The following is a 12,448-nucleotide window of genomic DNA, read 5'->3' as shown; positions in this document are numbered from 1 at the left end:
CCTAGGTTGTGTATCATCCTTTTGATATGCCTAGGAAAGCTACCTGTATGGGTGCATTTGGAGTGTGAGCTATCTAGTGTTGAGTACCATGTGAGGTTAAGGTCCGCCATCAAAATTATCGGGCCTTCAGCAAAACCCCCAACTGTCTAAAAAGGCAGGCTAACCGGTGTTTGGGGCGTATGCTGCTACAAATGTGCATAATTTCCCTTTTAGTCTGCCATTCACTATGATGACCCTTCCCTCCTTATTGAATTTTACTCCTTCTGGCTGGAATTGAATAGCCGCCCGAAACAGTAGGGCCTACCTTTTTGTTTTGTGTGTGCTGCTGATTGGTAGACCAGGGGGTAACTCTTGTGCTCTAAGCTGCAGGTATCCTGCTTTTGCAGATGCATCTCTTGTAATGCCACCACATCAAATTGATGGCCTAAGATATTTTTCCATACTTTCTGCCGCAAATTTAATCCTCGCACATTCCATGATACTAAAGAGACCATGACTGCTGATGCCTGGGGCTCAAGGACCCCTTCTCTCCCTGCTCTGTGTTCCCTTATTGTGTGTCTGTTCTCAAGTCCCAAGGTCTGGCCTCCCCGGCCCCCTCTCCTCTGATCCCCAGGATCTCTCCTCCCGATCCCGCCCCCCTCTGTGATGTATGAACAGTAAACCTGCCTCTCCTTCCCCAAAAAAGAAAAGAAAAAATAAAGAACCCGGAACTGTAAAAAAATTCCCCACCAATGGAGTGAGATCCTATGACCCCCCTTCTTGTGAGGTAAGTGTTCAGCAAACATTGCTATAGGCACTTCGTCCAGAGCCTGCTGTCACAGTTGCGTGCTGCTTCTGTTTCAATATATCAGTGGTGTTTAAGCTTGGAGAGCCATCAGTAAAGATGGCTTGCCTGGGAATTGTGGACCTCCCCATGACCGCATCATGACTGCATTCAGGCAACTAGGGTCCTTGTGATAGTCCATTACCTCCATCTATCCCCCCTTAGATTAAAGTTCTATACGATCTCACCAGTGTCTACAATGTCTCTGTCAGTAGCTTTCATTGTTCGCGTCTCGCTAATTCTTTACGTTGTGCTCTCTCTGTTGTGTTTGACATGGATTCTTCTGTCTTGTGTCTGCACCAGAGCTCGGTGCTTGATCTCTATTGGTCTCTGGGTCCGGTGTAGGCATTCCCAGGAGTTCCCTTGCTTCCTTTGAGTCTGTGACGTGCCGTGATTTGTTGTTGCGTTCAAACACAAGCCCAAAAGGGTATGTCCAACTATACAGAATATTATCCATTGTTAGTTTCTCAGTTACTGGCCTGAATTGCTGGCACCACTGGGGAGTAGCATGTGCCAAGTTATGGTGTAGGGAGCAGCTGAAGTCCTGAAAGGCTACCTTGTCTTCTTGCAATGCCGCCTGCATGATTGCTTCTTTAACTTTAAAGGAGTGAAGTTTGACCAGGACGTCCCTCGTGCGCCTGTGTTCCCCTGGTGTTGGCAGGCCTACTCTGTGGGCTCTCTCAATTTTTATTTTTGTATGTCTCGACCCCAGCACTTCTGTGAAGAGGCCAACCACAAAGGCGTCCAGGTCTGAGCCCTCCGCTCATTCCTCCAAGTCCCGGATCCTTATGTTGCCCCTTCAAGATCTGTTTTCCAGGTCTTCCCCCTTTAACAGTGCTACCTGTAATTTTGAGCAAAGTTCTTGAACCTCTTCCCTGGTTTCTGAGGCGCTTTTGCCTAATTCTTGCATCTTGGATACTACGTCGATGACCCTGGTGCACACAGAGTCCATATCACGTTTCAAGGAAAGCCATGCTGTCCGAGAGGTCTACTTTTAGTTGCTCCATGGAGGCCATCCAGGGAGCAAGCAAATCTGCCTTACTGAGTGCCATTTCTCTGTCTATATCTGGTCTTGCATTTTTGTCTCTTTTCTCCGTAGGCGCAAAGTTGCGGGGCACTCTGTTGCTAGCTTTTTTGGGGGGCATAGAGGCACCGTGGTTTGCATTTCTGATAGGATCGCTGATGGCGCGATGCACAGCTGTTCTGCGTATTAGCCGTTAATGCCTCTCCTTTGCACAGCCCTTGTGTGCCCCTTGGTGTTACAACAGTGGAAGCCAGATCTCCTCCGGGTGTCACGCCGGAGCCTTTGTTACTTCTCTTTTTGGGGACTATTTTGCACTGTTTTTGTTGTCCCTCCATGTGCCAAGCTGTCTCTCTGCTTATCCCCAGGCTCCTCAGGTGTCAGAATTGCCCTTTCCAGGGACACCAGCTTCTCACCATTCCAGTGGGCATTGTCCACACTGTAGGGAACTAAGTCCCTCCATATTAAGAATGAAAGACTTTAAAAAGCTCTTGTTACCTCAGCCGCCATTTTGAGGTCAGGCGGGTCTGATAGGAGGCTGAAACATCCAATTATTTGTCAGGTGTTCATGTCCTGGCTGTTACACCTTCTTTGTAGCTGATGTCACTGTTTTCCCCTCGCCACTTGGCTTCCTGCCGCTTCTAATGCTGCCTGATTTCATTGAGCTTCAGCCTCCATATTAGAGTCAGGCAACCGCAGGCTCAATGATATTCCATCTGTTTTTGTGGCCTACTGCATGGGACTCGCTCAAGGCTCCCCTTGTCGCCGCTCCCTCCTTCGCTATTGCGCCTTGGCCTCTCTGCTCGTGCCAGACACTGCGGTCTATCTCACAGGATCGGCCCCTTGCGGGTAGGCCTCAGCGCTTCTCTGCCTTCCTCTGCCTTCCTCTGCCAGCCAGCGCTCCCCTTCCCACTCCGCTGCCGAGTGCCTTTGTCTGCGCTACGCTTGCGGTGAGTCATCCATTGCAGTGGAGAGGCTATGCCCTCAGGTCTTGGCTCAGGGGTTCTCTTGTCATCGTCTACTCTCCAGTTTCTGTGGCTACGAGGGTCGCAGTCACCATCTTGTCTCGGCGTCGGTCGTTCAGTCGGGCCCCCGGTTTGGTACTAATTTGGTCTCCTCTCGGTTCAATCTCGACACCGCTATATTTCTGACTGTGTGAACTCTCCGAATCGCTGCTCGAGGTGCTGGTAAGTTCTCTGAGTCTTAGTAGCACTGCACTGTGGTGGCAGAGCCAATGTGGATCATGTCCACACGGCCATCTTGCCCGACCATGCCCCCCATTAAAGAGGATTTTAAATTACAATTCATTTGAGAGACAGATAGAAATGGCAGTTTGAAACTGCACACCGGCTGCATTGGCAATCTTGGAACATATTTACAGCTACTTTAGTGGGTGGCACAATGATTGCTGCTTCCCACTAGCATAATTTACTTTACAGGCCCTGGCAACATGTAGTATAATTTACTAGGGACTTACAAGTAAATTGCATGTACCCGGCAGGTATATGCCAATCATACCATTTTTTATGGAAAGAGTACAAGTCCTTTACCACTGGTTAGCAGAAGAAAAAAAGTGCTAAGTCCTAATGCCAACAAAAACTGATTCAGCAACAGAAGGCAGAAAGCTAGGATTATTTGCAAAAAGAGCGAGGCCCAACACATTTACCCTCTAGTCTCTTTTCCTCAATTAGTTCCATGGTGAGCAAGCAAAAGTACACCACCTAAAATAATGTCCAGATGGATGATATGTTAGAACAGATGTAGATTACCTCATTCCTCAACCGCTTATTTACCACATATTCCACAATAAGAAAGAGAACATTTTCAGTGGTAAAGTAGCCCAAGCAAAGGCCCTACTGGGAGGAGCAGGTCCTAAATCACCACCATTGGATTACCCCTAATTAAAGTGTACCTCCATGTACTACTTTGAAAGAAAAGTTCCTGGCAGCCCTATTCAACTGTAAGATCTCAGTAGTGTCCCAAGTCAATGCAGCAATCATGAATACCAAATTGTAGCGCTCTGTGTTCTGGAAAGTCAACCCACCCCTACAAACCAACCACAAAGGGCAACTGAAAATACCTAAGGTGATTTCACAGCAAGGCTTAATGCAACATTATCTACATTGGACTGCCATTGCAAATCATCTTTAGTATACAAAGCTTCAGTATTAATCAGCCAGTGTGTGCCTAAGCATGAGAAAACGTATCTACATAAAACCAACTACCAAATCACTCAACTGGCTGGTGGTGATGCAAGAATCACATTTAAAGTTGTTGTGCAATTCCCAATGCCTTCCGGGGTGAAGGTCCAGTTTATCTTCTGACAGTTCTCTCCAGAAACATGAAAGAAACTTCCCAAACAGCTACTGCAACACAACTACACTTTTTTTTTCAGTTGGATCACTTACGTTTTAAAGTAACCCATAACTTATTTTACCACTGATTTTCATAGCTAGAGTGGAGAGCAGATGGCCAGGTGGGCTGTTAGTTATTGACATTGCATTTTCCTGGGCCAAATCTTCTGTATGATGGTTTTTAATCCGATTATATCTGATCTGCAATTTGGCCATGATTTATGTAATCCTAACCCTAACTGCTTTATGTGGCACTTCATGCCATAGTTCTTTTTAATCATTTCTCATCGACGAAGACAACAGGTGTTACCAATACTCAATCTTATGATACTCATTTTATTTTTGTGGGAATGATCATAGGCAGAGATCACCCCAATGCCGAGCTTTTCTAAGGCTAGCATAGATACTCACAGTTCTGCTCTCTGCGTGTTGGCCTTTTTAATGATAAGTAAATGAAGTAATGTTTTGCGTTGATTTGTACTACCTAGCACCATATGAGTGCCCTCCCAAAACTTAACCAAATACTCTTCCCCAGGAGACAGGTGCAAGTGATTACTGTGTTATCTTTCCAGCTACGTAATTGAATTTAACGTTTCTTGGACTAAAAGAATGTCACCAATATAAGTTAAACACTTTGAGCAACTAAGCTGCAGTCCTTTGAAAAGGATACAGAAATAAAATAGAATTAAAACGTGAGCCAGTGTGAAATGAAAAAAAGAGTGTCCTCTTCTCACCTTTCGTGGGTGAATTAGCAGCATGCTTTTCGCCACATCGAATCCTCGAAGTTGAATTTGAGATTCTATTGTATACTGCAAAAAAAGACGGTACACCAAAGAATAAAAGGTACAGATTAGAGAGACGTGAAATCATTTCCTTAATAGCGCTATTGAGTTGACAAATACACATGAACTTTCCAACGACCCTCAAACCACTAGAATAATTCAATCAATGCTTTAAAATAATGAACAATGTTGCTACAAATTATGTTTGAGCCCATCTCAAAAATAATAACAGGGCTTTCGTTCCCAGCAGGGAAATGTTGGTTAAGTGTAGCAAGTTCTATATTGATTTTACTCCATCAAGCAGAAATAAAGCAAAAATGTGTAATGAAAACATAAAACACTGGATGATTTCAAGCAAGTAGCATTCCAGATGTAGTTGAAAAGGGATAGAAATCAATGTCTCAAGCCAATCAATAGTCTGATGCATTTTCACGTTTGATTCTAAAAAAAAGAAACATATTTGATTCTGTAAAAGGTCTTAAAATCTAGAAATTGTTAACGCACGTTCCTCCAGTCTCCCTCTTCTGATACACAAAAGTGATTCTCTTCGAAAACTATGTAAAATTGCTACAGAGATTAAAACACGTCTCTCACGTGGTCTGATGGAAAGGCTTTGGCTTCTAGGAGGATTTTATGCCGACTTGCTGTAGGTCTGTAGAAAGATAGCTAAAAAAAACACAAATAGACAAACGTCATGAAAGCAGGTCGAGGTGCTTAAATAAAGAGCATAGTAAAAAAACATTCCACGTTATCCAAAGGACTTTCATATCAACCAATATAATCACCATCCTTCTTCAAAAAAGGACATTAGAGAGAGAGATTCTAGGGTACAGCATGGTAAAGTTTCAATTACTTACTAGTCATCTTCAATACATGAGACCTCTCTTCTGCATCTCAAATTTGAATTTCAGCCCCTGAACACACAGGATTTCCAGGTTGGTCTGGTAACATAAGACAGGGGATCCTATTAGAAGCATAAACGTTATTGGAGGTTAGATGACCTCTCTGTTGCGGGTCTTCTTGAAGGGAAAGAGCCGGTCAAGGTTACTGGCATTTCTGGGGGTGGGGGCAGATGTGAACTGTGTCCCAGTTCTATTTGTCTTGGTGCCCGCCTTAGGCCAACCACAACATCTGTGGAATATGGTAGGAGACAGCATACAAAAAGAGACGCTGCACCTTGCCACATGACACCTTTTGTGCAAATACCTTTCAATGCAAAGCAGCGTTGCATGCTTGCCTTTACATACAGATATAAATATATACATACATACAATGTCAGTTTTCAATATTTTAAGCAAATGCGTGGTCTTTTAATCTCTTTGATGTGGGTAAGCAGACAACGGAGGATAGCGGCAAAGTGAAATACAGTCCTCTGTGTTAATAGTTGCCCTAACAGATGCAACTGTTGGTAGGATAGCTGAAATAGGTTTCCAGGGCAACATGGGTTCCATGTTGTGGAGTGCCGTTGTGCTCCTCATTTTATATTTTTTTATGAAAAGGGAAATCATATTACCATACTTAGACGCTCACGCTGTCAGAGGCTCCTCTGGGCCCTGTGATCTAGCGCAGATATCTTAAAATAATTTTAAAAGTGAACTGCATATCTTAACTCTGAACTGTTGATTTTAAAACCGAATTGCATATTCTGTGATTTTAATTGTACTCTGTTTGCTAACCCCCCTTATTGTTGTGCAGGTCTACTGTTTGCGCTTACCTTGCCCTCACTTCTGCATTTGCCCTGATCTGTCCCCTGGCTGGCGATCGTAGCGCCGCCTGGGACCCGATTTTGGCCGCCATCTTGGGTGAGGAGCTTGGAGCGGAGACGAGGCGAGCGGACTAGCGCTCGGCCCCTCCCGCCCTCAGCCCTACAAAAACCTCTCTTGTGCCGCAGTCTATTGATAGACGCTCATGCTGTCAGAGGCTCCTCTGGGCCCTGTGATCTAGCGCAGATATCTTAAAATAATTTTAAAAGTGAACTGCATATCTTAACTCTGAACTGTTGATTTTAAAACCGAATTGCATATTCTGTGATTTTAATTGTACTCTGTTTCATAACCCCCCTTATTGTTGTGCAGGTCTACTGTTTGCGCTTACCTTGCCCTCACTTCTGCATTCGCCCTGATCTGTCCCCTGGCTGGCGATCGTAGCGCCGCCTGGGACCCGATTTTGGCCGCCATCTTGGGTGAGGAGCTTGGAGCGGAGACGAGGCGAGCGGACTAGCGCTCGGCCCCTCCCGCCCTCAGCCCTACAAAATGGCCTCCCCTCCCCGGAAGCGCAGCGGACGAGCGCAGCGGGCGCGTCGTAGGCGCGCCGGAGTCTCGCCTGAGTTAAGCCCGTCTGCGCCCGTCCGCGGCCTGCCGGGCCCAGGGCACTGGGACGCTGCCCCTGCCCTCACTTATTCCGCTGCTACACTCAGAGCACTACAGCACTGTCCCTGTGCTCTCCCTTCTGCTGCTTGGGATCGGCTAGTGTCTCTTGGCATCTCGGCTGACATACTTTCACCCCCACCCACATATCAGGCTCTGTCCGTCCCGACCCAGCCTGAGTCTCGGATTCGTATACTCTATCTCAACACACGTTCCCTTCCTCAACACCATTCTGACATATTTCTTCTCCTGACAGCCGAGAACCCTGATGTCCTGCTGCTCACCGAGACTTGGCTATCTGACCTCTCCCTTCCCGATATTCTGGCTGCTCTGCCTCCTAGCTATTATATGTTGAATGCCAATCGGCCTTCAGCGCGTCGCGGCGGAGGTGTGGCAGCAATCATACGCAAAGATCTTAAATTCATTGCTTCCTCTTCGCTCTGCCTTCCAGAGGTTGAGAATCTTGTCATCAGCCTAGCTTCCGAGGCTGGAGCCCTGACCCTCATTGTTCTGTACCGTCCTCCTACCCCTATGCCTTTGTTCTCTGCTGCCCTCAGCGAACAGCTCGCCGCCCTGATGATTGCCTCTGCTCGCATCGCCATGTTTGGCGACTTTAATTACTGGTATAATCAGGCTGATGCCGGTCCTCATGCTACCGAACTGTTTGAGGCACTCCTCAGTTTGAATCTGACCCAGCATGTCACTACTCCCACTCACTAAGAAGGGGGACCCCTGAAAACTGATATCGGCAGGACTACCAGGGGAATCATCAGAATTCAAAAAGAAAAGAGAGTACCTGCCACGAATAAATCACAAAGAGGCCCTAGAGAAGGGTCCAGATGCTTCAGAGACAACGACCAAAGGGCAAACCAGTTCAAGATCGAGAAAACAAACAAATAAGGTCTAAGTAAATAAAAGTGTTTTTAGAGAAAATATTTTTTATTTTATTTCATAGTAGTGATTATTGTAGATAAGGGATTCATTGTCAGTACATATAGTGGGGAATTGAACAGACTAAATCAAAAGGAATGGTGAGACAAAATATCAAAATAATACTGTTTCTATACAGGCAGTTGCTAATAGTCCCAAGGGTGCTCCTTCAGACAAAACAAACATTCATACCAACAACCACATAGGGGAACATATAACATTAATACATTTTTATAAAAACATATAGCAAAATGAAATGATTGTTTAACAGCAAAATTCTAAGACATGAAAGGACTAGAAACAGTCCAAGCGGCTAAAAAGGCATGCGACAAAATTCCACGTTGGTAGTAGCCAGGGGTGCGATAACACAGTGCCTGTGTTATGTGTTTCTAGTCCTTTCATGTCTTAGAATTTTGCTGTTAAACAATCATTTCATTTTGCTATATGTTTTTATAAAAATGTATTAATGTTATATGTTCCCCTATGTGGTTGTTGGTATGAATGTTTGTTTTGTCTGAAGGAGCACCCTTGGGACTATTAGCAACTGCCTGTATAGAAACAGTATTATTTTGATATTTTGTCTCACCATTCCTTTTGATTTAGTCTCTTCAATTCCCCACTATATGTACTGAAAATGAATCCCTTATCTACAATAATCACTACTATGAAATAAAATAAAAAATATTTTCTCTAAAAACACTTTTATTTACTTAGACCTTATTTGTTTGTTTTCTCGATCTTGAACTGGTTTGCCCTTTGGTCGTTGTCTCTGAAGCATCTGGACCCTTCTCTAGGGCCTCTTTGTGATTTATTCGTGGCAGGTACTCTCTTTTCTTTTTGACTACTCCCACTCACACCGGGGGCCACATCTTGGATCACATTTGGTCGATGGGGGTATCGCTCTCTTGCCCGATCATCTCCCCATGCATCTGGTCAGACCACTCGCTGATCGAGACCTCTATCTCGGTGAATGGCCCGGTCAGACTTCCGCCTTTGGAGGGTGGGGTTGCCAGGAAATGGAATGCCCTTGATCTTCCTGCCTTCCTCTCTTTTCTTGCAGAAACCCTACCCCCTCCTAGTAACAGCTCAGGCGTCAACGCCTTGAAGGCTGATATCATCCATTGGCTTACGACAGCCAGCGACCAATTCGCCCCCACCTCTCGGTTCCCTCGCTCCCGACATAGCAAGTCCCACAAATGGTTCAACTCAGCTTTGAAATCTCAACATCTTGAGCTACGTCAAGTGGAGCGTAGGTGGAGGCGTAATTACCTCAGCACCGACAGGGAGGCATACGTGCTTGCACGCAAGGAATATAAAAAAGCCATTATCACCACCAAGGCTGCCTTCGTCTCCAAGAGAATACTAACTGCCCCTAACAAAGCCAAGGAGATATTCAAGGTTCTTGCTGAATTAACTTCAGACGCCAGGACTCTCCCCAACCAGGTGCCTTCCGCTGAGTCCTGTGATGCTCTGAACTCCTTTTTTATTGATAAGATCTTGATAATCAAAAATTCTATTCCTCACTCTCCCTCCCTGGCCACTGTCGTAGCCCCCTCCATTAATGCTTCTACTCTGACCTGTTTCCCCTTCCTCGACTCCGAATCCCTAGCAAAACTGGCCACACGTGTGAAATCTGGCTCCCCCAAAGACTGCTGCCCTCCTTCAGTGCTTCGCCAGATTTGTCTCACTTTTCCACATAGTGTTCTTCCCCTACTCAATGCCTCTCTTAGCTCTGGAACTTTCCCCAGGTCATTCAAGGAGGCCATCCTGGTTCCTCTGTTGAAAAAGCCTGGCGCGGACCCATCGATCCTCGCTAATTATCGGCCCATCTCCCTCCTGCCTTACTTGTCTAAAATCCTAGAAGCACATGTCACTGCCTGCCTCTCGCAATTCATTGAGGAATCCAACTTTTTAGAATTAAATCAAGCCGGCTTTAGACCAGCCCACTCCACCGAGGCTGTTATTCTCGCCGTGATGGATAACCTCAGAATTAACGCCGACAGAGGTCTCTCCCAGGCCCTGGTCCTATTGGACCTGTCGGCGGCATTCGACACGGTGGACCATGCCATCTTACTCCACCGTGTCGAGTCAGCAGGAATTCATGGGCTCGCTCTGACCTGGGTCAGGTCTTTCCTTGAGGGAAGATCTCAAGCTGTTAAACTGGGCCCTTTTACAGCTTCCAGCACCCCGTTACTCTGTGGCGTCCCCCAAGGATCCTCTTTGTCCCCCCTCCTCTTTAATTTGTACCTTCAACCCCTTATTCACTCCCTGGGTAGGTGGGACGTCACCGTGTTCAACTATGCGGATGACTTACAAATTATTTTCCCACTCACCTACCCTGACGCCACCACTAATTTCCAAATGGTCATGCTACACATCCAGCACTGGATGAACCAAAACCAACTGAAGCTCAATCCAGGTAAAACTGAGCTCCTCCTTCCCGGGAGGAGCGTCGCCCAATGGGGCCCTCAGTTCTGGCCTTCTGAGCTCGGCCCTCCGCCTTCACCAGCTGCCTGTGTAAAGAGCCTTGGAGTCATCATCGACTCTCAGCTTACTCTCAAGGCCCAGGTGAGCGCTGTAACTTCCGCCTGTATGTTCCAGCTCTACCGGATACGGAAAGTTTCCTACCTTTTGACCCCGGAAGCCTTGCTACAGGTGATAATAGCCCTGGTGATGTCCCGTCTGGACTTCTCCAACTCCCTGTACCTCGGCCTCCCTAAATCCTTGCTATCTAGGCTTCAGCTCATTCAAAACCAGGCCGCAAGACTCGCCTTTAGAATCCCTAGATGGCAGTCGGCCAGACCCTTGTTCCATCAACTACACTGGCTGCCCATCGGTGAAAGAATAGCCTTTAAGGTCTGTTGCCTGGCTTTTAAAGCTCGGTCAGGCCTCTGTCCAGCTTTCCTGAAATCTCTGGTCACCCCTTACTTTCCCTCCCGCACTCTGAGGTCCATCAATCTCCAGCTCCTAGTTATCCCTCGCTTCAAACTTTCTAGATTAGGCGGCCGCAGCTTTACTCACTTGGCTCCCAAGCTGTGGAACTCTCTCCCACCCCTCCTCAAGGCTGAGCCCTCTCTCCTGCCTTTTAGGAAATCGCTGAAAACTCTGTTCTTCTCACATTCCCGTTAAGCCTCTCTGCACATCCCCGTGGTCTATCAGCGCCAGGAAACTTATGGTGATAGTGCGCTTAATAAATTCCCCTTAACATTAACATTAACATTACTTAACTAGAACATCTCTTTATTCCTTTCTTTTTCATTTAAGTTCTGGATTTTTTTAATCATATTCAGCCAACACTCCCACTGCACACGGCATTCAGCAGGATTGACCCAGGCCAACCCTGTTACGCACAGCCTTTTGATGAATGCATTGGGGGTTTGTCGCAGGACCTGCACCAATAAACAACATGAGAGAATAACACCCCACTGGGCATAGCTTTAGCAACTCCGACTGCACACGGCCTCTATCCTCCACAGTGCCAATTGGCCACGGGGTCTGCTGCACAGCTTCTGCCACCCACCCTCTGTTGTCAGCGTACTACCCCTGACCTTACCATCCAAGCTCTGTTGTCAGCTTGCTGCATCTGCCCCTCCTGCCTGCCCTCCATTGTCTGTGTGTTGCCTCTACAACAGTCCATTGCCATTGTACTGCCTGTGTCCGTTCCATGCCATCTATTGTCAGCTTGCTGCCCATGCCCTCCCTCCTGCCCTTTGTTATCCATGTGCTGCCCCTGCCCCTACCATCTGGCATCCATTGTCTGAGTGCTGCCCCTGCCACCCCCACCTGCCCTCAGTGTTCAGCTTGCTAACTCTGCCCCTCCCGCCTGACCTCTGAGGTCCCAATGCTGCTCTTCCCTTTCTACTTATCCTTCATTGTCTCTGAGCTGCTGGTGTACCTCCAGACTGCCCTCGGTTGTCCATGTGCTGCCCCTGCCACACCCTACGTGCACTCTATTGTCAGCTTGCTGCACCTACTCCTCCAGCCTGCTCTCCTTGGTCAGCTTGATGCCCCATCCCCTCCTGCTTGACCTCTCTGGTCAGCATGCTGCCCTGCCCTTCCCACCTGCCATCCATTGTCTGTGTGCTGCTCCTGCCCCCTGGAGTTCTGTATTTGCAGCCACACCATTTGTTTTCTATCTGTGGCCAGCCAATCAGATTACTTGGTGCCTTTGG

The 12,448-nt window shown here is 46.9% G+C and overlaps 1 protein-coding gene across 5 annotated transcripts in view; it reads right to left on the bottom strand.

Annotated features, from left to right (window-relative positions):
* KYNU (kynureninase) overlaps window positions 1–12,448 on the bottom strand; it is a 996,465-nt gene that overhangs the window by 488,451 nt on the left and 495,566 nt on the right. For all 5 annotated transcript variants that reach the window (XM_085647553.1, XM_085647551.1, XM_085647555.1 and 2 more), the window contains 2 exons: window positions 5,575–5,646; window positions 4,933–5,007 (listed from right to left, as the gene is read on the bottom strand). In XM_085647553.1, the coding sequence (XP_085503679.1) occupies window positions 4,933–5,007; window positions 5,575–5,646 (147 nt within the window). The remainder of the gene's footprint in view (window positions 1–4,932; window positions 5,008–5,574; window positions 5,647–12,448) is intronic.

The sequence above is a fragment of the Triturus cristatus genome, chromosome 3_2, assembly GCF_964204655.1.
Source record: "Triturus cristatus chromosome 3_2, aTriCri1.1, whole genome shotgun sequence".
In the NCBI taxonomy this organism is placed as follows: Eukaryota; Metazoa; Chordata; class Amphibia; order Caudata; family Salamandridae; genus Triturus; species Triturus cristatus.
This window is presented reverse-complemented; position numbering and strand designations above follow the sequence as displayed.